Consider the following 22991-nt stretch of genomic DNA (forward strand, 5'->3'; position numbering starts at 1 on the left):
TGTTTGGCTTTCATTTCCCTGTGTTTTTTACAAGTGCTATTTTCATTGACACAGTTTTTCAATCTCCATTTTCTTCGCTTAACAGAGCTTGTTTTAAACAAATGTCAAAATGAAATACAAAATGAGCTTTTACCTGGACATATAAAAGTACCAGACATACTGACACATTATAAAAAGAAACATTTTAAAAGTATTTTTTATTATCAATCTATTTACATTTTCAGCTTGCCGTTTTTCATCTAAGACATATTGAAGCAGTGGCCCAGGTGATATCAAAATGAGTAAAGGAACCACGCCCCTATGTCTTTATTTTAATCCCCGTCCCCCAGGAGAACTTTTGCCTTCTGGTAGGCCGTCATTGTAAATAAGAATTTGTTCTTAACTGACTTGCCTAGTTAGATCAAGGTTAGATCAAAATGAAACCATCAGTCCAGACTAAACGCGCTGTTGCGCAGTAATATTCCTCTTCTCATCCTGTGTGGTGACATCCTGACTCTGAGTTGTAACGGTTGACACATGACCATTGAGAACAGTAACTGTCACTGGTGGCAGTTCGACCAGCGCGTCCTGAATGTCCTTCAGAGACTCTCTCCCCTCCCACCTTCCTCGCAGAACATTTCTGATGACATGGTCCTCTACAGTGAACACCCGGCTGACCAGATCATCAGATTGTATGGAGAGCTTCCCTCTAGTTATCCTTCCCATCAGGGATAGTATGTACGACATAGGGCAATGCTTACAAGTCACCATCTTTTCAGTGGTGTCCACCCTCTCCAGGTGGTGCGCTTCTGGGCAAGTGTACTCTTGGGACAACCAGTATCCAATGTTTTCCCCTCAAACTTCTCAGGCTGTACCATGTTGTGTGGCAGATCGCATTTCCTACCACTGGCCACGTTGACCAGAGTAGATTCTGGTGTTGTGTTCAGCACGGTTTTACCCCCATACTTAGCAACAGAAACATTGGTGACCCGGTACCATTTCCCCTCTTCACGACCCCACACGGTCAGGTTTGTGAGTGTTGTTGAATCATCTACAATATGACCGACTAGGTATTCCACCATGGGCATGCTTTTGTTAAATCTCGTTTTACAATGGCCCTCTTTCAGTTTCTGAATCACCTCCACTGTAACGTTCACCTACAATGCAAGAAAAACCCCAAAAGGAGAAATACATTACAGGGCACTGAACTCGACAAGGTTAGAGTTTAAACATACAGTACTTCATTCATAGTGAATTATTATTATTATAGCTACCTTCTGTTTTACAGCATTTTCTGTGTTTTCTTTGTCCTCTTGAAGGTCGGCTAGCGCCACATCCTTGACCCTCCCGTCAAGGTCGCTGTTGAATTTGAAGGGTAAATCTTAGAGGATGGAAAATGTGGATGTGTATGTAAACATTTATCTGCATCTTGTTGTTTCTGCTTATGGATGGCCGGAGCACCACTTTCACCAACTTCACTGGAGTTCTGAAAAAACATGCATTATAAAAGATGAATAACAGATATTCCTCATCACATAGCACTCAAAGCCTTTGCAGAGCCCTTCATACCCAACTTACCTGCGACTCTCTGCTGTGGCAAAGCGCTCTCGCAGCTGCGGCTGAAAAACGATCAGATTCCTGCTCTCATCTTCTTGCTGTAAAACGGCATTGAAATAGCCTGTCTTCTTCCCTCTCTTCACTGCTGAGACATTGTGGATGTAGCCGCAGGCCTTGATTACTTCCTGCAAATTCCCCATTATGGAGCCGATTGGAGGGACAAAATGCAGCATTTGAAAGGAAATACATCTATAGACATGCATAACCTAGATATTCAGAGTCAGGGATACTCCGTTTGAGATTAGGAATTTTAATAGGTGCCATGTTGGCACAATAAGCTTCACAACAGTCAGCAACATTCTAGACTAGATTAGATGGGCAGGGCTGTACCTGCTCTGATGCTTGGTGGGACTGGGGATGGGTCAGGGGCACTAGAGTCTTTGAAGGTGGTCCAGTCCAGCTCTTTGAGTCTGGGGAAGTTTGCGATGATCTCTTGCTTATGTAGGAGGGCCACAAAACCATGGCAGTACTTCTCTCCTCTCTCTCTCAGCATGTCCAGTAGCTTGATGACTGTAGTCTCTGGAGGCTGACTGGATTGCAGGTGGGAGAGGATGTTGTAGCCACGCTGCTCCACAAGTTTATTTGAATGGGCGTACTGGAGAATATTGTCGGGTTCCGCTGACAGAATCTCTGTTAGGAGCGGTTTATTCTCCAGCAGAAACTCCTTCGCCATTCCTCTCTGGGGTGGTTGGCTGTTGTTGGCCTAAGTTGCTTTCCTCCTGGAGACTCAAGTTATGGCTGTGTTCAGCAGGACACAACGGCATGCAACTTTTGATTGAACGGAAAACTGTGCTGTTCTCAACGGTCGGGCAACACATCGCCACAACCACCAAACAGGAGCAAAGACCCCTCAAAGAACAGTTGGGGAGAAGTGTGTCGTTCAGGCACGTAGTAAAACGTTTAATGAACTGAACACAGCCCTGCTTCATTGGCAGGCAGAATCTACTTCCTATTAGCCGGAGAGGTATGGCTTATTGTCATGGGAGAGTCTATTGGTGCTGGCCAGGTTGTCAGGTGAAATCAAACTAGCACCTGGAGAACGAGATGGAACCACAGGTTAATTACTGTGTCAAGTCAAAATATACAGTGAGTGACCGCTGTGTTTAAGAGTTGTATCAGGCAAAAGACTATGACGCATGGTTAGTACACTACTACTGGGTTATAGCTAGGATATTAGCCTACATGATATTGCTATGATTATATTGATCTCTTGTCTTGCCTCTTTAAGTTATCAAAAGGTCAAAAGTAATATCGCTCACTGGAAAGCCACGTTGACATAGAAGGCGTTGTAATTAACAAAGGTAGCTGAAGTAGTCGGGTATGCCTTCCCCAATCTATAATTAATACACGGTTATTTGAGCCACAACAGACAGCCAAGAGCAAAGTCAAGAGTATTGACCCACACAGAACTAGCAAAAGGATGGTCTCTTTAACAAGCTGATAATACCGGTTCGTTCCAACGTTTCTTTCAACAAAGTAAGTCATGATATTTTGTATATTATTAGTTATGTGACTTTTAACCCAAACTATAAGTTGTTTTTTGCTGAAATGTTTGTAAACAATCTATCTATAGCTTCAAAATATGTTTCAAACTATGATATTGATGTCATATAACTACCATATTGATGTCCACTAAATATAATATTGATGTCATATGACTTTCATACTGATGTCAGTCCGTGCATCCATAACTACATGTTAATTTTAGAGTTTCAGCTACAGAATATTCATCCGGACACATTCCTCAACTTTATAGTAAAAGTGACAACTTTATAGTTGAGGAGGGGTGTCGCTCGTTTGGCAGAAAAACGAATTGTGCCGCGCTGCGCACAGCACCGCACAATTCAAAATATACGACCTGGAACGGCGCAGGAGCGAAGGCGCTAAAATGTAGGAGAGACACTTTAACCATTTTACCTGGACCAGAGGAGTCATTTTTCTAAAGCATTATCCTGCACCACATACCCATTATTTTAAAACCAAACAGTTTCACAATATCTAATAAGTAATGCTAGCTAGAAGTCCTGGTAAATAACGGTAAGGAAATTGATCGTGCTATCAGGAATCCTTGGGACGTCCCTACCCCAAGTTGAAAATGGTTCAGGTAGGGTTATTATAGTTGGTTAGGGTAGGAGTTAAGGTTTAACCGTAAGGAAATAGTTATGTACCGATTCTTGTCTTCTGCTTTTTCCCGCGCTCTCACTGAACAAAGAAAAAGAAGGTTACTCTTTAGTGTTTACTAGCGGCTTCAACATTTCCCTGACTGTGGGCGGCGGGTGCAGATCGTGTTCTTCTTCTTTGGTGTCATGTCGTTCGCACATTTTATTTAGGTGCATGCCGCCACCTACTGTGCGCTAGTGTGTGTTATATCTCGTTACATTTGTGATAAAAAAATAAAAAGGGGGAACATTTTTCTAAAAATCACCACCAACCATCCCTTCGCCTATATACCAATATTTCATACAAATAAAATCTCAAAACATCTTATAACCCTTCTGCAGTAAAATCTCAAAACATTTTATAACCCTTCTGCAGTAAAATCTCAAAACATCTTATAACCCTTCTGCAGTAAAATCTCAAAACATCTTATAACTCTTCTGCAGTAAAATCTCGTACACCCAGGTACTTCTCGGCAGCAACCACCTACACTCATTAAAAACCCACTACCCTATTCCACTACTTTGACCCTACCTGCTCCTGCACCATGACTACTGCCTGGGAGGACTGGACACCATCACTCAACACACCCTGTAACTCTTCTGAAGTCAAATCTCATATACCCAAATACTTCTCTGCAGCTGCCACCGCAACACCTATTTTCTGTGAGCCAACCTTACTGAAGCATGAATCACTCGTTGGCCTATCCCTCGATGCTGGCACAAATCTACTACTCACTGGGATCCTCTCAGGATCCCTCACCCTTGACCCATCTCCCTCTCCTTTCTTCACTGCCTCAGCATATGACACCTTCTGCACTACTCTGACTCTAGCCACCTCAACCTGCCTCTTTCGCACCGGACACTTCCGCTCCCCAGGAACATGGGCACCCCTACAATTGACACACAACTTTATCCACCAAAACTTCACAGTCCTCTGTGCCCTCCTGTACACTACCCATGTCCTCATGCCCTCCTGCACACTACCCATGTCTTGGAATCTCCCTCCTACACTCTGCTGTGACATGACCACAAGCGTGGCACCTGAAACACTGCAGTGGATTTGGCACAAAAGCTCTAACAGGAATAATGATGTATCCTAACATGACTTTGACGGGTAAAGACACTGACTCAGAAGGAAGGACTGACAGTGATTCCTCTGTTTCACCACGCTCCCCACCAGGCCTGCGTCACACCAAACGGTTCGCATCACAAACACCAAGAATCTTCAACTTCAATTGCTCCACCTCCACACTTAATGCTAAGCCAAAAATCCCTACTTTCAATGGTGCCCCGTTCCTAAGAGCAAAGCAAGAAACAGGCCTTGGCCCAAATTGCATTCCTGCTTCAGTGGGGTAAATGTGTGTGTGATCATCAGTAGCAAATGAGTACTATCCCCTGTCCAAAATAATTATTTATGACCTATGACTTAATGTGTACTTCACTGATTCAACTGCACCCAACTCCTTTCTCACTCACCCTGATACCAGAAATGGATCCGCCAAAAGACAAAGGTCCACTTTCTCACTCCTACTTAACCAGGTTCTTCTTTACCATGACCAACGATGCCAAGCTCAGGTTCCAAGCTTTTCACCACACCTTCCATCTCACTTAACTCGCCCTCATTCACTTCCATTTCCCCTCCAGAACTCATTCAAATCCAACCTCTGCTTTCCTCATTCTCTTCAACATCTTCTTCCTCTCTTTCCACCTCAATTCCTCCTCAGAAATCCAAGTGTCTGTGTCCCTGTCCTAATATTCCTGTTCTTGTTCCATGATTCCTCCTACGACCTCCTGCATACATGTCTCTTACGCCTTCTTTCCTCTCCGATCAATTCATTCGGTTGGCTAACAACAAATCTAGTCCCAGATATTCTAATCTGACACCTTATTTGTCCAATCATGTGTCAGTCTGTATTTTAGATTTTCTTTTTAGAGATAAGGCTTAGACCTTGTAATGTTATGTGTGTGTAAATGACCTTCATCACTCTTTACTCAGGCACAAGTGTGATACCCTCATGGATATGGATAGCATTGGTGAGTAAATTCTATGTTAGAGCTCAGAGGGTCACGTTCAGTATAGGGCTCTATTCTATTCTGTTTAATCTCTTGTTGTGCATTGTGCCCGAGCCCTAGTCATGTATTATGATATCTACATATATGTTCTAGTTCTGTGGTCCATGCTCTATGTTCTAATGTTCTAGTGTTCTATTTCTATATTATGTGTTCTTCCTCATTATTCTGTGTGTTACCTGTGTTCCAAACTTCATTTTGTGTGTCTTCTTTTCAGAGGGGTTGAATGAAGTGCGTCCTGCTGTGTACCGCACTGCAATGAAGCTCCGTTCCTTACAGAAACTCTGCCATAGTGAGTGTGTGTGTGTGTGTGTGTGTGTGTGTTTGTGTGTTTGTGTGTGTGTTTAAATGAAATGCTTTTTAGGTGTGTGTAATCTGTTACAGTGTATGTTTGTAATGCTCTGAATGTGTGTTACAGTGCATGTTGTGACACTGCGGGAGCTCATCCCAGCCCTGTGCTCTCTGGGCGGAGCCCGGGACACTGGGGCGGGGCTTAGTGAACAGGAAGTGAGACAGTGCATAAACAGGATGTTCCAAAGCGTGTCACAGGAAGTACCTGGGCAGGTGTCGGCAGAGGCGCCAGAACAGACTTGCAGACTGCTGTACAGACTGTTTGACCGGTGAGGACACACAACTGTTCAAACACACACTACTGTTCAAACACACACAACTGTTCAAACACACACTACTGTTCAAACACACACTACTGTTCAAACACACACTACTGTTCAAACACACACTACTGTTCAAACACACACAACTGTTCAAACACACACTACTGTTCAAACACACACAACTGTTCAAACACACACTACTTTTCAAACACACACTTAGTCTGTAAACTAAAGGGTGTATGTCTTTCCCAGGGGACAGACTGGCGCTGTCTGTCGCAGGTCAGTTGAAGCCGCTCTCATCTCTCTCTCAGCAGACACACTCTCAGCCAAACATAAGGGTAAGTAACACACACACACACACACACACACTCACACACACACACATAATATACACTCTGTGTTCATTCCCTGTGTGTGTTGCAGCTCTGGTTCATCTGGCAGAGAGGTGCAGTGGGAGAGAGAGCGGCACGGTGAGCAGGAGTGGTCTCAGAGTCGTACTGCAAGACCTCAGCCAGGTTAGACACACACACACACACACACACACACACACCTGAGTACTACCTGAACATGATTATCAAATCTAATTTTCTTCGTCACATGCGGCGAATACAACAAACCTTACAGTGAAATGCTTTACTTACGAGCTCCTTACCAACAATGCAGTTTCCAAAAAATACAGATAAGAATGAGTAATTAAAGAGCAGCAGTAAAATAACAATAGCGAGACTATATACAGGGGGGTACCGGTACAGAGTCAATGTGCGGGGGCACCGGTTAGTTGAGGTAGTATGTACATGTAGGTAGAGTTATTAAAGTGACTATGCATAGATGACAACAGAGAGTAGCAGTGGTGTAAAGAAGAGGGGGGGGTACTGCCAATATTCTGGGTAGCCATTTGACCAGATGTCTAGCCTATGTGTGCGTGTGTCTGTAGGTGCCGGCTGTAGTGCAGGAGAACCATGTGTTTGGCTCAGCTGAGACAGCCGTTCGTTCCTGCTTCAGTGGGGTAAGTGTGTGTGTGATCGTCAGTGGCAAATGAGTACTATCCCCTGTCCAAAAGAATGATTTATGACTTAATGTGTACTGATAAGAAACTTAGGGCGGGGTTAGGGGGGTTGGTCATGGGGTTTGGAGGAGTTGGTTATGGGGTTGGGGGGGTTGGTCATACGGTTAGAGGGGAGTTGGTTATGGGGTTGGGGGGGTAGGTCATACGGTTAGGGGGGAGTTGGTTATGGGGTTGGGGGGGTAGGTCATACGGTTAGGGGGGAGTTGGTTATGGGGTTGGGGGGGTAGGTCATACGGTTAGGGGGGAGTTGGTTGGGGGGTTGGTCATACGGTTAGAGGGGAGTTGGTTATGGGGTTGGGGGGGTTGGTCATACGGTTAGGGGGGAGTTGGTTATGGGGTTGGGGGGGTAGGTCATACGGTTAGGGGGGAGTTGGTTATGGGGTTGAAGGGGTAGGTCATACGGTTAGAGGGGAGTTGGTTATGGGGTTTGGAGGAGTTGGTTATGGGGTTGGGGGGGTTGGTCATACGGTTAGAGGGGAGTTGGTTATGGGGTTGGGGGGGTAGGTCATACGGTTAGGGGGGAGTTGGTTATGGGGTTGGGGGGGTTGGTCATACGGTTAGAGGGGAGTTGGTTATGGCCATGGGTTTAAGTCCGTCAAGATCCCTAGATCTGTAACTAAATGACTTAATAAATGACAGAAGTCATTCTTTAGAGGTCACTACCGGTGTAGAACAAGGTCAGGGTCAAGAGAACAGGGTCAGGAGAACAGGGTCAGGAGAACAGAGTCAGGGTCAGGAGAACAGGGACAGGAGAATAGGGTCAGGAGAACAGGGTCAGGGTTAGGAGAACAGGGTCAGGAGAACAGGAACAGGGACAGGAGAACAGGGTCAGGAGAACAGGGACAGGAGAACAGGGACAGGAGAACAGGGTCAGGAGAACAGGGTTAGGATTAGGAGAACAGGGTTAGGATTAGGAGAACAGGGTTCAGATAATAGGGTTAAGAGAACAGGGTTAGGGTTAGGAGAACATGGTCAGGAGAACAGGGTTAAGAGAACAGGGTTAGGGTTAGGAGAACAGGGACAGGAGAACATGGTTAGGGTCAGGAGAATAGGGACAGAAGAACATGGTTAGGAGAATAGGGTTGGGCTCAGGAGAACAGGGTCAAGGAGAATAGGGTTAGGGTCAGGAGAACAGGGTTAGGAAAACAGGGTCGGGAGAACAGGGTCAGGAGAACAGGGTAGGGGTTAGGAGAACAAGGTTAGGAAACAGGGTTAGGGTCAGGAGAACAGGGTTAGGGTCAGGAGTATAGGGTTAGGGTCAGGAGAACAGGGTTAGGGTCAGGAGAACAGGGTTAGGGTCAGGAGAACAGGGTTAGGGTTAGGAGAACAGGGTTAGGGTCAGGAGAACAGGGTTAGGGTCAGGAGAACAGGGTTAGGGGGTCAGGAGAACAGGGTTAGGGTCAGGAGAACAGGGTTAGGGTCAGGAGAACAGGGTTAGGGTCAGGAGAACAGGGTCAGGAGAACAGGGTCAGGAGAACAGGGTCAGGAGAATAGGGTTGGGCTCAGGAGAACAGGGTCAAGGAGAATAGGGTTAGGGTCAGGAGAACAGGTGTAGGAAAACAGGGTCATGAGAACAGGGTTAGGGTCAGGAGAACAGGGTTAGGGTCAGGAGAACAGGGTTAGGGTCAGGAAAACAGGGTTGGGGGCAGGAGAATTGGGTTAGGGTCAGGAGAATAGGGTTAGGAAACAGGGTCAGGAGAACAGGGTTAGGGTCAGGAGAACAGGGTTAGGGTCAGGAGAACAGGGTTAGGAAAACAGGGTCGGGAGAATAGGGTCAGGAGAACAGGTGTAGGAAAACAGGGTCATGAGAACAGGGTTAGGGTCAGGAGAACAGGGTTAGGGTCAGGAAAACAGGGTTAGGGTCAGGAGATTTGGGTTAGGGTCAGGAGAATAGGGTTAGGAAACAGGGTCAGGAGAACAGGGTTAGGGTCAGGAGAACAGGGTTAGGGTCAGGAGAACAGGGTTAGGAAAACAAGGTCGGGAGAATAGGGTTAGGGTCAGGAGAACAGGGTCAGGAGAACATAGGTAGGAAAACAGGATCACGAGACAGGGTCAGGAGAACAGGGTTAGGGTCAGGAGAACAGGTTTAGGGTCAGGAGAACAGGGTTAGGAAAACAGGGTTGGGAGAATAGGGTTAGGGTCAGGAGAACAGGGTCAGGAGAACAGGGGTAGGAAAACAGGGTCAGGAGAACAGGGTTAGGGTCAGGAGAACAGGGTTAGGAAAACAGGGTCGGGAGAATAGGGTTAGGGTCAGGAGAACAGGGTCAGGAGAACAGGGTCAGCAGAACAGGGGTAGGAAAACAGGGTCAAGAAAACAGGGTAAGGGTCAGGAGAACGGGGTAAGGGTCAGGAGAACAAGGCTAGGGTCAGGAGAACATGGTTAGGAAACAGGGTCAGGAGAACAGGTTTAGGGTCAGGAGAACAGGGTAAGGGTCAGGAGAACACGGTTAGGGGTCAGGAGAATAGGGTTAGGGTCAGGAAAACAGGGTTAGGGTCAGGAGAACAGGGTTAGGGTCAGGAGAACAGGGTTAGGAAAACAGGGTCGGGAGAACAGGGTCAGGAGAACAGGGTAAGGGTTAGGAGAACAAGGTTAGGAAACAGGGTTAGGGTCAGGAGAACAGGGTTAGGGTCAGGAGTATAGGGTTAGGGTCAGGAGAACAGGGTTAGGGTCAGGAGAACAGGGTTAGGGTCAGGAGAACAGGGTTAGGGTTAGGAGAACAGGGTTAGGGTCAGGAGAACAGGGTTAGGGTCAGGAGAACAGGGTTAGGGGGTCAGGAGAACAGGGTTAGGGTCAGGAGAACAGGGTTAGGGTCAGGAGAACAGGGTTAGGGTCAGGAGAACAGGGTTAGGGTTAGGAGAACAGGGTTAGGGTCAGGAGAACAGGGTTAGGGGGTCAGGAGAACAGGGTTAGGGTTAGGAGAACAGGGTTAGGGGGTCAGGAGAACAGGGTTAGGGTTAGGAGAACAGGGTTAGGGTCAGGAGAACAGGGTTAGGGTCAGGAGAACAGGGTTAGGGGGTCAGGAGAACAGGGTTAGGGTCAGGAGAACAGGGTTAGGGTCAGGAGAACAGGGTTAGGGTCAGGAGAACAGGGTTAGGGTCAGGAGAACAGGGTTAGGGTTAGGAGAACAGGGTTAGGGTCAGGAGAACAGGGTTAGGGGGTCAGGAGAATAGGGTTAGGGTCAGGAGAACAGGGTTAGGGTTAGGAGAACAGGGTTAGGGTCAGGAGAACAGGGTTAGGGGGTCAGGAGAACAGGGTTAGGGTCAGGAGAACAGGGTTAGGGGGTCAGGAGAACAGGGTTAGGGTCAGGAGAATAGGGTTAGGGGAATACATTCTTCTTTTCTTTTTCCATTATTTTTGATAGTACTCATTTACTGTAACTCATTTACTGTAATTACTGTAATCACATGTAGATGATGAGCGTTTATGTAAATAATCAGCAGTTAGATAGATGCTGAAGGTGTTTGTGTATGTGTGTAGGTGCTGAGTGCGTGTGTTTGTGAGGAGCATGTCCTCTCATGGCTGCAGTGTGAGCCCTGTCTGTTGCTGTGGCTCCCCACCCTGTACCGCCTGTCAGTCAGCGAGAACGTCACACACTCCGTACGCTGCCACACCTGCAAGGCCTACCCCATCACTGGACTTAGGTGGGTGTCTGTGCCCCATATTATGCTGCATGATGTTTGTGTGTGTCTGTGTAATATGTGTGTGTGTGTCTGAGACTCTCTCTCTCTGTGTTGTAGGTATCGCTGTATGAAGTGTGTGTGTCTGAGACTCTCTCTCTGTGTTGTAGGTATAGCTGTATGAAGTGTGTGTGTGTGTCTGAGACTCTCTCTCTGTGTTGTAGGTATCGCTGTATGAAGTGTGTGTGTGTCTGAGACTCTCTGTGTTGTAGGTATCGCTGTATGAAGTGTGTGTGTGTCTGAGACTCTCTCTCTGTGTTGTAGGTATCGCTGTATGAAGTGTGTGTGTCTGAGACTCTCTCTGTGTTGTAGGTATCGCTGTATGAAGTGTGTGTGTGTCTGAGACTCTCTCTCTGTGTTGTAGGTATCGCTGTATGAAGTGTGTGTGTGTCTGAGACTCTCTCTCTGTGTTGTAGGTATCGCTGTATGAAGTGTGTGTGTGTGTGTGTGTCTCAGACTCTCTCTCTGTGTTGTAGGTATCGCTGTATGAAGTGTGTTTGTGTGTCTGAGACTCTCTCTCTGTGTTGTAGGTATCGCTGTATGAAGTGTGTGTGTGTCTGAGACTCTCTCTCTCTGTGTTGTAGGTATCGCTGTATGAAGTCTGTGTGTGTCTCAGACTCTCTCTCTGTGTTGTAGGTATCGCTGTATGAAGTGTGTGTGTGTCTGAGACTCTCTCTCTGTGTTGTAGGTATCGCTGTATGAAGTGTGTTTGTGTGTCTGAGACTCTCTCTCTGTGTTGTAGGTATCGCTGTATGAAGTGTGTGTGTGTCTGAGACTCTCTCTCTCTGTGTTGTAGGTATCGCTGTATGAAGTCTGTGTGTGTCTCAGACTCTCTCTCTGTGATGTAGGTATCGCTGTATGAAGTGTGTGAACCTTCATCTGTGCCAAACCTGCTTCCTGACAGAGAGACACACAAAAAAACACAAGAGCTCCCACCCAGTGCTGGAGCACTGCACTCAGGTATAGGTACACACACACACACACACACACACACACACTTGTGATTGACTGTTGTGTTTCGTCTCCAGCCATCCTGGAAAGAATCCCTAGCCTCATTAGCATACAGCGCCCGCCACGCCTTGTTACCACGGCGATACACACACAGGGAGGCAGAGAGGAGAAGGTGCCTAATCAGGGCGGAGTCACAAGGGGAGCCGCAGACCAGGTAGACCAATCAGAGATGGACCTGTGTGTATACCAAAAGAGAATAACTTTAGTTTTAGTTTAAAAAAAGAGTAATACATGTTTCCATTGTATTTTCTGTGTTTACAGCTTCACCACCCCTGACCCTTCACCTCAGTCAGCCGCTGAGGACACACCCCCTGACGACAGAGCCCCTCCCACTAATCCTCCCCAACTGCTGGCCACACCCTCAGCTGTTCGGCCCAGGAAGGCATCTAAAGCCCTGCAAACTGAGGAAGAGCAGGAGGAAGCACAGCCACAGGTGACCTTTCACCTCTACCCCTCTCCCTTCACACCTCACCTCTCAGCTCAGTGGATTTTTAGTACGGTTCAGATTTATGCTAAATGAATCTTCAGAAGATTATTGATGCGCTCCACTAGATCCTCTATTGATTCATATCTGTTGTTTCTGTCCCCAGAGGAGAGACTCTGTCCTCATTAAGGACATCAAGGACCTGCAGAGGGACAAACGGTGAGCCTCAATCACTGTAGCACTCTAACCTCCTAACCTAGCACCTAACCTATAGTCTGGGTGATGCTCATTACACGTGTGTGTCAGGCTGCTGGAGAGGGAGCTGCAGGTGTGGAGGGTAACGGTTCAGTCGGAGCAGGGCTCGCTGGAGTACCGCTGCTCTGAGATGGAGGCCAACATGGAGACTCTGAGACAACACAACCTCAGACTGCAGGACATGATGTCACAGGTAGACACACACACACACACAGACTGCAGGACATGATGTCACAGGTAGACACACACACACACAGACTGCAGGACGTGATCTCACAGGTAGACACGCACACACAGACTGCAGGACATGATCTCACAGGTAGACACGCACACACACACCTCAGACTACAGGCCTGACTCGCTGTGCTAAAATTTCCCTCTTCCTTTCAACAGGCTCTTAGCATGTCAGGGACACATGCTGACATCATGCCTCATGCTAATGTCATCCCACATGCTAAATACAGGCCAGAGAGAGACATAGCCTGTCCTGTAGAGTCCCAGAGCTCTGCATCTTCTTCTGGATCCAGAGAAAGAGAAGAGGAGGAGGAGAGGGAAGAGGAGGATGAATGTTGCACAGCAAAGATGCAGAGGAATGAGATGAAGACAGAAGAACAGAGAGGTGATGATGATGAAGAGGAGGAGCAGACTGAGACTGACTCAGTCACAGAGACTCATACTCCCACAATTACCTCTAACCCACAGCCCTGTGATGGGCAGGTCACTGGGCCAATGAAAGACCAGAGTGTCTCTGAAGAGGAGTATTCTGGGATGTGTAGTTTAGCGGAGGAGGAGCGACTGTGTGAGCTGGTGCAACGACTAATAAGTGAGCTGTCGCTACACACTTACACACATACAGGTGAGTTTACGGATGAGCTCTCTCTAGTTCTACACACTACTACACTTGTGTGTGTGTAGTTGTGTGTGTGTGTATTAAGGTATGAGTATGTTTCTCCAGACTGCAGACAGGAGTTGGAGTTGTTGGAGGCTGCAAAGGAAGTGGGGGACTCTGTGTGTCATCTCGTCTATGCAGTGAACACACACTCCGTCCCAAACACACACACTTCATGCCCCATCCTCCTACACAACCACAGGCCAGAGTATGTATCCAAAAGGCTTCTCTAGACTTTGACGCCTGATGATGTGAGTTATTGTGTACTTTCCTGATATTTGTATGTAGCACAGTTGTACTGAAATTATTCTGCTCTTTCATTAGAGAAACCTATGACAAAATGTTTTAATTCATGTACATTATTTATTAAATAAACAAGCTTTTTGACAAAGACCGTATAAACGTAAAAAAATATCCTGATTGTAAAAAATCAAACTGAGAGCACAACAACCACCATGTCAGAACAGACAGCTTGACAAACATCCTGCTAACTATTCTACTGCTGGTTTCTGGGCAAAACATGACCGTATGAGAGAAGGATGGGAAGCAGAGGAGAGAGGAAGAGGCAATCTCTCCTCCACATTCTCTCTCTCACCCCGTCTCTTCAGAGAGCCAGGGTACATCTCAATAGATGCTCCTCGTCTCCTCTCCTTCATCTGCACCGAGAGCAGGACAGGAGAAAGCCATGTGGAAACAGTCAACGTTTCAGGTAGAATTGTAATGAAGTGGAGCAGACAAAGCTCTTATCATGTGAAGTAGTAACATTTGTATCTGCTACATTATGAACCTTCACCCTGCTAAACACGCCCATTTTATTTCATGTCAGTGTATCTGGAGGAAAGGAGACAAGGAAAGGAAGCCCCTGTAGACTGTTGAGATGCATCCCGTCATCTCCTCACGCTCCTCCTCAGTGTTCGGGTGGGCAGTGGAGCAGGGGATTGTCGGGGGGACGACCGGCGGCTTGGTGTTCTGATGGCCTGTTTCAGAGGGGTCGAAGTGACCCCCCTGGCTGGGCTTTTGGGCCTTGGGAGTTTCTTACTCTCTGCGACCCGTCTCGAGGACCCTTTCCTGGACCCGACTGTGGGAGAGAGGTCCTGGGGTGGTGGGGGTTTAGGTGGAGGGCTGATTTGAGGTGGTCGCCCCCTTTTGGAGCTGCGTCTTGCTGGTTGCCGTTCTCCCCTACCCCCTCTTGTCCAAGGCCTGTACGGAGGAGAGTGGTCTTTCTCAGGGGTTAGAGGTCGGTCCGTCTTTAACTTCCGTTCTCCTCCTCTCCGCCTCCGCTGCCGGGTCACTTCTGGGTTAGAGTTTGTGTCGGGAGAGAGCGTGCTCAGTAGAAATCGGCTGCTATTGGACAGAGAGGAGCGGCTGAAGGGCGTAGTCACAGATGACCCTGCCTCCGATGAACCCTGACCTTCAGCTCCAAATGACCCCACTGCCTCTAAGAGTGACCCCGACGCCACACTGTCCCCGCTACGACCCCTCCTCCTACCCCCCGACCCATCTCTCCCTCCCTCTCCCCCCTGTCTCTCTGTATTGATGTCTGGACTCAGGCTCCTGAACAGTTGTCTGACCACGTGGGACTGGGGGGGTCTGGGGAGGCCAGAGGAGGAGGGGGTGAGATTCAAGCCCTTGGGGGGGGTCTTCAGAATGCGGTGTGTGGCAGGGTCATAGTACCTCAGAGGAACCCTTTTGTATTTGACCTTGGCCCCCACGTCGCCTTCACACCCGTCACATGACCTTTTCCTGCGGCGGTTGCCCCTGGCGATAGGTCTGAGGCGGGGCTTGGGGTCAAAGGGAGGGGTTTCGGGGGAGGAGAGGACATAGATCAGGGTGGTTTTGGGCTGCAGGGGGGTCATGATGCGGGAGTAGGAGACAGGCAGGCGGAGAGAGCACAGCCTTGTCTTCATCTCTGGGGTCTTCTCCTGGTCAACGCCGGGGTCCTGACACGGCAGCGTTAGGATGTCCGGGGATGTGCCCGTCTGGTCCAGTGTTCTCTGTCGGATGGTGGGGATGATGGCTGCTGTAGTCTGTGTCCCGTGACTCACTTTGACCACCTGACACCTGGACGCCAGGCGATAACTCCTACTAACTTTCCTCCGCCTAAACACCTCCCTCCCCCTCATGTGGCATTCTGGGTCGTCATCTTCATTGTCATGGTCACCAAGGGGAACCCACCCCCCGTCTTCCAACCCCTCCTTCTGGCCACGCTCCATATCTCTGCTGATCCGCTTCCCATGCCTGTGAATGACATCAGAAATATGAACATGAGGAGAGAGAATAGTAGCCGTTTGGTGGATTTCAATGATGTAGAAATACTCGTGATGAGGCAGGTCAAAATTTGGTCTGTGCGTACCTGGCGAGGGATTCACTTTTGAAGTAGCAGATGAACCTTCCTTGTCGGAACTCTCGAACCATGTTCTCCACCTTCTGCTCGTCCTCCAGCAGCACCTGGGTCCACGTCTTCCCCAGGAAGGACACAGGGATGTGGGGGAGTGCAGGGAGAATCTCCTCCACTGTTCGTTCCATTTCTCCCTCTGCCTCCCCCGCTGTCCTAGTCTCAGGGTTGAGGGCAGAATCCAGCTGGCTGGTGTACATCTGGTCCTCCATGTTCACCTGTACCTCCGTGAGACAGGCCAGGGCCCTGCCCTCCCGCTCCCCTCCACCCTGCCTTAAGCCCACGACCACAGGGATGTCCTTCCTCCGCTCCTGCCCCCTCCCAATAGCCACCTGCACAGGGGTATCCCAGTCCGCATCCGATCCCGAACCCACTCCCAGTGAGCCAGGGAGGCTAAGGTGGAAGCTGTCCGTATCCCCCCTTGCCTCTCCTCTCTCCCCCCCTGTCCATATGTTGTGGTCCCTCTGGTGGTGTTGTGTGGGACTGCGGCCGTAGCAGTGTCTCTGGATCACCTCCTCTATCGTGTCCCCCTCAGGGTCGGAGTGGTCACTGGAGAACGCCTGCTCCTTCTGGGTCTCCCTCCGCCTCCATGGGGGCACCCCCGCCCACGCGGCCCAGCCAGTGTTTACCGTCCGGGGCTTGGGGTCTGGGGTCCGGTCCCTCGGCCTGTAGGGAGGCTGGTTCTCTGGTGTTCCCTGGGTTATCTGGTCCGTTGGGGTAGCACACAACTGTGGAGAAGCGGGGGAGCAGGGAGGATGGATGGAGGAAGAGGAGTTGCTCCCTCTCTCTCTCCGCCGGTTGGTCTTCCTGTGTGCTTTCCGGTGGAGCGGAGGAGGGGTTTGCTTCTGGCTACAAGGTCTCGTGGGGTGTGTTGGTAAGTGGTCCAGGGAAGGTGTGCGTGAGTGAGTCCCTTCCTCAGAACTTGGTCTTATATCCTGGTCTGGAGCAGTTGGGGTTAACCTCTCTGACCCCACATTTCCCCCTCTACCTTCTTCTGGTAGGCTGGTCCTTGTTTCCGAGGCAACATCCGCTTCCTGTACGTAAAGGAGCTGACAGGAAGAGTTGTCAGAGCTGGGCATGTGCTCTCGGGTTCCGAATGACGCCCCGTCATCGTTGCTGGCGCAGAGATCCAATAGCTCCTCCCTGGGAACCAGCGGGCTGCTCAGAGATGGCAGGTCAGCGTGGGTGGGGCTTAAGACACACAGAAAGGTAAATCAGGGAAAGGAGACTAGGGCTGACAGAAATAATACTGACAGGGATAGATAGTTGAGGGTGATGTTAACAGATTGTGTGTGTGTGTTTACCGAGGGTCGTTGTAGAGGTTCGGGTGATGCTGAATTACGTCAGATAAGAATCTCTCCATCAGGCTTCCAGAGGGGACGTAGGTGCGAGTGCTATGAACCACCTCCCTGTGTCTGGGGCTTAGGATGTGCTGCTCCACGTTGTTGTAGAGTATCTGGCAGCAGCTGCAGTAGCCCTGTCTGGGGGGAGGAACTCTGGACGGCCCGGGCTGCTCCTCCTCCCTCTCCCCCCTTGAGAAGACGGAGAACACGACATGTAACATAACACAACTGATGTGGACACAACCAAAACACGACAAATAAACCCTGTGGGTGTTTGTTGACTCACCTGCTAACAGTGTCCATCTCCTTCTGTGGATCTGTCTGACCCTGCTCTGCATCTGTCAGAGATAAGGACGTTCACTCCAAAGCTAGCTTGAAATATCGCAAATGGTGCTATTGAATTGGATCATTTTCTATACGTTGTAAAGCAGGCGGGCGGTCACGTGTGTTAGTGAGTTAGAGGACCCTGGCTCAAACCCAGTCAAGAGGCAAGTTCATAGAGGCAGCGCTATATGCTACGCTAGCACACGGACGCCGTTTACGCTCAGACAATGCAAACTTGTATGCACGCTCACAAGCATTTCGCTACACCCACAATAACATCTGCTAAACACGTATATTTTACAAATAAAATGTCATTTGAGTTGGCTAGTAGTACTTTCTGTCCTCTTACCTTGAGCAGACTGGGCAGACTGCTCGTCAGCAGGCATTTGGTGTTCTACATCTGAAAAGACACACAAAGAGGATACTAAAATATAAAAGTGTATCCTGTACAAGTTGTGTGGCTTGTTATGAAATAAATCACATCCAAAACACCAGAAACCAACTCACTCGCTGGGGGAAGAGTCAGGGAAGCTTCAGTCTCAGGCTGGCCAATCACATTATGTCAGATCAGTCTCCCATCTCCAAGGGCAACCTGATTCTGGACCAACTACTGAAGTAGTGACACATGACAATTAAAAGATGCGGCATTTCAGAGGTTATTTCATTTTCCAGCATTGTCATAAGGATACAACAAAAGTTATCTGGCTAGTTTACAATTCCAATGTTATTGCTTAGGCCTACTGAGATCTGTATCTTGCATGTATGCTACTTATTCCACGGCGCGCGGGGTTCCATTGGAAATCTGCAGATCGCGCGAGTGAATCGGCAAGACAGCAAGCTCCGCCGTGATTGGTTGGGACGAGGACACGCTGGGCACAGGAAGCCAACTTGGCCTTCTGCTCTGTCCTCGATTAGCTTTCTCAAAAGAAATCACAATTTCGCTTCTACAGCAAGGAGCTAGCTGGATGACTGCAATATGCAGCACTGCTGATATGCATAATTAATGAACACAACATAGCTTTAGGTATCTAGCAAGTAACGAAGTTTTAAAACAGTTGGGAAATAGCTGATTTCTTTATGCTAGCTAGTAGTAGCAGCCTCACTGACGTTAGCTAGCCATGCTTGCACGGTGAGATTCCGGGACTAAAAACACGCTAGAGAAATATAATACAGCAGAGACCCGTTGTACATTTTAACGAGTTTAGTTTCCATATCCACACAAACATTCCTTCCCGCCTTTTCACCTGTTTTGTTATTCCATTCGGCATCCGTATTTTGCTCTTCTCTTCCCGGAGAAGTGACGTTACCCGGCTTGGCGGACACGAACTCCTACCGGTACCAGAGATTACGGAAGAGGAAGCAAGACATCCATCTCGCAAATATTTGTTGGTTCATATGTTAGTCAATGAACTAAGCCGACCAGACAGATGTCGCATTTCTCCATAGGAGGCACCCCCTAAGTTGCAAAGTATTTTGCAACACCCCGGAATTGCGGCCATTTTTCTTCAATGTAAACGTCTTGAGCTAGAGATCTTTATTCAGCCATTGAACTAAGATGTGGCAACATCAAAGGGAAGTTACACTGCTGAGTCTCGCCTACCTCGGGTCCCCAGGTTACCTTTGTGTGAAACGACAACCGTCTCCCAAGGGTCAACTGAATTTAAGGGTAAATCCTATTTTTGAAATGAGCTATGCCCTGCATCGCTATGTTCAAACATTTCAGAATGACAGCCTTAAAGATTTCATGTAACTTTTTGGGGGATCCAACCAAATGCAGACTTTTTGTAAATCTGTCACTTGGCTGCTCGCCCAAAACGAGTTGAACTCGGGGTCGTCCAGGCATCGCTATGGGAAGAAATGACAAACGTGTTTGAATAGCCGAAGATAAGGTCTGAGGCAAGTCTCAGATTTTATACTTTTGTCAGATGGCAGTCAGTTGACCTCTATGAAGACTGCTCATTACATAATGTTTACTGATGATACCTAGAACACAAGACCTAAGCCTGTGTTTACTTGGGTGTTTCACCCCAAAACTGAAAATACTCTGCTCAATAGAAGATTTCCAACCATTTATGCGTCCAAGTTGTTACATTACCATAAACAGCTGAAAATAGTGTGTTTTACTACATTTCAGCAGTTTAGAATGTACAATGAATCTCTACACAACCCATTTTAGCAACCAGGAAATGGCAGTGATTTCAGCACATTTAGGACCCTCAGAATGCAATTCACCAGCCGAGTTTAACCCAAACACCCAAGTCTTTACTCAAAAGCTACATAAACCAGGCAGAACCACTTGTCAGAATATGTAACAAACATTTTCCATCTGAAGTGCTTTTTATTACAACTCCAAAGTGCTCAGTGTCTTTGTTGGTAAGTGTTTTGAGTTTTAGATCTTGTTGAAGGCAGCCACATCCATAGACTGGACATAGTCCTCAAAGGCTGTAATCTGTTCCTCCAGCTGGTCTGTTCCCACCTTGTCGTCCTCTACCACACACCCGATCTGCAGCTTCTTGATGCCATAGCCCACTGGTACCAGCTTGGCTGAAGGGGGAGAAGGGAACAGATGTCAACACGAGTTTTGGTGGAGACATTCAAACAAGAGCAGAGCCCATGACAGATTGAGCAAGATCTACAGAAAAGTGTTTGAGACCAAGCATCCCTGCCTTCCGTGGAGTGCAGACAGACCGGGACAGTAGGAAACACATTTCTGTGTTTAGGGGCAGCACTGAACCAGCTGCATTGTAACTTAATCTGCAGCAGTCAATAGTAGCACTGGTAACTGTTGCACTGTCCTCAGGTTGTTCCCAGTGAATGGCTGGAATGAAACCATAGCAGGTCCATTCCAGCCTTTACCATGCGCTGTCATCCTTTCACCAGCCACCACTGTAGTGCACTCTGCATGCACTTACACTGTCCCCAAAGCAGGCCGTCCATTGAGATGCTGCGAACACACTCCTCCAGCTTGGCCATGTCCGTCTCATCATCCCACGGTTTCACATCAAGCAGGATCGATGACTTGGCGATGAGTGTGGGCTCTGTGGTGGTGAGATGTGCACACAGAAACAGACATACCGACCGTGAGTGTCAACCCCTCAAAACAACCAAGCAAACAATGACCTTATATTGTCTGGCAGTACTCAGATTATAAAAAGGTGTCCATCACGAATCAGCCGAAAGATGGTGTTAGAATCATCATAGATTAGCCAGCTTTGTGCATGTGGGCAATGTTCCATCCTTTACAGCATCGCAGGACATGCACGTTGTGTAATGTAGACTAGAAAAGTCACAAGGCATGCAATGTTAGCTGTGCATGACGTACTCTTTGACTTCTTGGCGGCATAGGCTGCGATTCTCTCCTCCTTCAGCCTTTCTGCCTCTGCATCCTCCTGCAGGGGTGAGAGAGCAAAGGTTAGAGGGATCAGCTATGCTTGAGATGGATTTCCAACAGCCAACCATGTTAAATTCCACAAATACAAAAAAATGAGGGGGGCGCAATATATGGAGTCTTCAGCGAGCTGACATACAAGATAGTCATTGTCGTAGAACATTTGGGGCCAACGTGGATAGCTCTGCGTCTGACATCTCAGATCATTTGAAACAGCTCACCCGCTGAGGATTAATAAAGTTGAATTGAATTCAAGACAGGAAGCTGTCACCTCGTCATCAGAGCCAAACAGGTCCATGTCATCGTCGTCATCCTTTGAGTCTGCAGCTGTGTTGTCCTCCACACCGGAAGGACCATACTGGCCCAGGGGCTTCTTAACTCCTGGCAAACTGCAGTGAGGGGGAGACGAGAGAAGGGGAAGACAGAGGTAGAGATCAGAAAGGGCAGGGAAGAACAGTGAGTAGAGAAGGGGTAAAGAGAGGGCGCGCGGTCAGAAAGGGCAAGTTAAACAGATGTCCCAATCCGTGTATACACCAATCTTATTTTCATCTATGATCCAGACTCATCAGTACTAAAAGTTTGTGCATCAGGCAATCAGGCGAAAGATGGTGTGAAATCATCATACAAATCCTAGATCAGTAGCAAAGGGTAACTAGTAATTAACTGGCAATTATAGTGCACAACTCACCTGCCCTTCTGGTTCTGGAATGACTTGATGTGGTTGTACCAGCGAAGAGCATGGCACTGGACTGTTGAGGGGGCTGAGGGGATTGCATCGAACACAGCCACGTCGGCCTGGGAGGGCACCCACCTGCACAGGGAGGAAAGTTAGAAGTCAGCATAGAATGAGGACAATTGGATCCTAGATCTGTGCCTACAGCACATTGCAGATATAAAAGTAATGTAGCGCAGATTCCCGTGATTTCATACTTGATAACCATCACGCAAGTCGCAGAATACTACCTGAGCATTCTGGACCTTCCAATTAAACCAAATACGCCCCCCCCGGTTCAGTACCCGAGCCTCACTAAATTTCACTCAACGTGTAGTGGAGTTACCTAGCCATTTTAGTTAAATATTCGACTTCCCCTCCAATCTAGCACCTTCATGTGCAGCCGTCCACGTCCTTTAAACTAAGTTAGCAGTTAACCTCACCGAAGAGCATGTAACACCATTACCTACTATAGGTGTCCACAAAAGCTAGCCTTTGGTTTGGCGTCTACTTTAGGACGACACGAGTATCATAACTGAATTCAAAATCATATCCGTAAAATAATTTGCACGAAGTTCAGATCGCTAAGGTTAGCGAGAAGGTCGCTAACATAGCGAACTTGCCTTATGCGACGCCATTGTCGGTTGGCTGGCTAACTTGGTCGATACATACAACAAAAATGGCTACAAATGCCTACCAACCCCTCGATGTAGCTCTTGTCGGCTAAAAAGTCGTTGAGGACCTTGAGGCCGCCAGGGGTTTTCAGGTCGCCAAAGCCCATTGTTCAAGATGCTTCTGAGACGAGACAAAACGTGCAGTGCAGGAAGAGCGAAAGAACGAGGAAGGAACACGAGGAGGATTTTATACCAGTGACGGCGACCCGTGCGACTCCACCTCCTTGTTCTCTCCTTTGAATGTTATTTTCTTCCATTCTAAAAATAATGTTACTTTCACCAAACTGCAGCTATACAATTTGAGATTCTATTATTATTTTGATCGTTTCACGTTTATACAAAAGTCTCACAAAATGCAGCATATAATCAGCATTCATCACTCTCGTAACAATA

The 22991-nt window shown here is 48.0% G+C and overlaps 3 protein-coding genes and 1 long non-coding RNA gene across 9 annotated transcripts; 1 reads left to right on the forward strand and 3 right to left on the reverse strand.

Annotated features, from left to right (window-relative positions):
* Window positions 1-92: 92 nt before the first annotated feature.
* LOC110527249 lies at window positions 93-3893 on the reverse strand. 2 transcript variants are annotated; one of them, XR_005037376.1, is made up of 4 exons: window positions 3765-3893; window positions 1558-2628; window positions 1254-1465; window positions 93-1136 (listed from the first exon to the last, which is right to left on the reverse strand). It is a non-coding gene; the product is annotated as an uncharacterized LOC110527249 (long non-coding RNA). The 2 variants fall into 2 exon arrangements; XR_005037375.1 differs by having other exon boundaries at window positions 1254-2628.
* dytn (dystrotelin) lies at window positions 3045-14080 on the forward strand. Its single transcript, XM_036951873.1, has 15 exons — window positions 3045-3072; window positions 5752-5789; window positions 6043-6117; window positions 6244-6445; window positions 6692-6777; window positions 6863-6954; window positions 7374-7445; window positions 10984-11147; window positions 12032-12143; window positions 12212-12348; window positions 12456-12627; window positions 12785-12837; window positions 12925-13066; window positions 13267-13729; window positions 13829-14080. The coding sequence occupies exons 2-15, from the start codon at window positions 5771-5773 to the stop codon at window positions 13993-13995; spliced, it is 1956 nt and encodes a 651-aa protein (XP_036807768.1). The 5' UTR covers window positions 3045-3072; window positions 5752-5770; the 3' UTR covers window positions 13996-14080.
* Window positions 14081-14337: 257 nt separating this feature from the next.
* Window positions 14338-19703, reverse strand: LOC110518257. 5 transcript variants are annotated; one of them, XM_036951867.1, is made up of 7 exons: window positions 19069-19703; window positions 18332-18431; window positions 18174-18224; window positions 17787-17838; window positions 17462-17689; window positions 16116-17348; window positions 14338-16000 (listed from the first exon to the last, which is right to left on the reverse strand). In XM_036951867.1, the coding sequence occupies exons 3-7, from the start codon at window positions 18208-18210 to the stop codon at window positions 14650-14652; spliced, it is 2901 nt and encodes a 966-aa protein (XP_036807762.1). In that variant the 5' UTR covers window positions 18211-18224; window positions 18332-18431; window positions 19069-19703; the 3' UTR covers window positions 14338-14649. The 5 variants fall into 5 exon arrangements, with proteins under 5 accessions (XP_036807762.1, XP_036807760.1, XP_036807761.1 ...); XM_036951865.1 differs by having other exon boundaries at window positions 18332-18434; XM_036951866.1 differs by having other exon boundaries at window positions 18332-18434; window positions 18566-19703.
* A 361-nt stretch (window positions 19704-20064) lies between these two features.
* Window positions 20065-22793, reverse strand: LOC110538825 (elongation factor 1-beta). Its single transcript, XM_021625804.2, has 6 exons — window positions 22626-22793; window positions 21901-22023; window positions 21484-21601; window positions 21147-21213; window positions 20737-20862; window positions 20065-20368 (listed from the first exon to the last, which is right to left on the reverse strand). The coding sequence occupies exons 1-6, from the start codon at window positions 22703-22705 to the stop codon at window positions 20214-20216; spliced, it is 669 nt and encodes a 222-aa protein (XP_021481479.1). The 5' UTR covers window positions 22706-22793; the 3' UTR covers window positions 20065-20213.
* Window positions 22794-22991: the final 198 nt, after the last annotated feature.

Source organism: Oncorhynchus mykiss, chromosome 18, assembly GCF_013265735.2.
Source record: "Oncorhynchus mykiss isolate Arlee chromosome 18, USDA_OmykA_1.1, whole genome shotgun sequence".
NCBI lineage: Eukaryota > Metazoa > Chordata > Actinopteri > Salmoniformes > Salmonidae > Oncorhynchus > Oncorhynchus mykiss.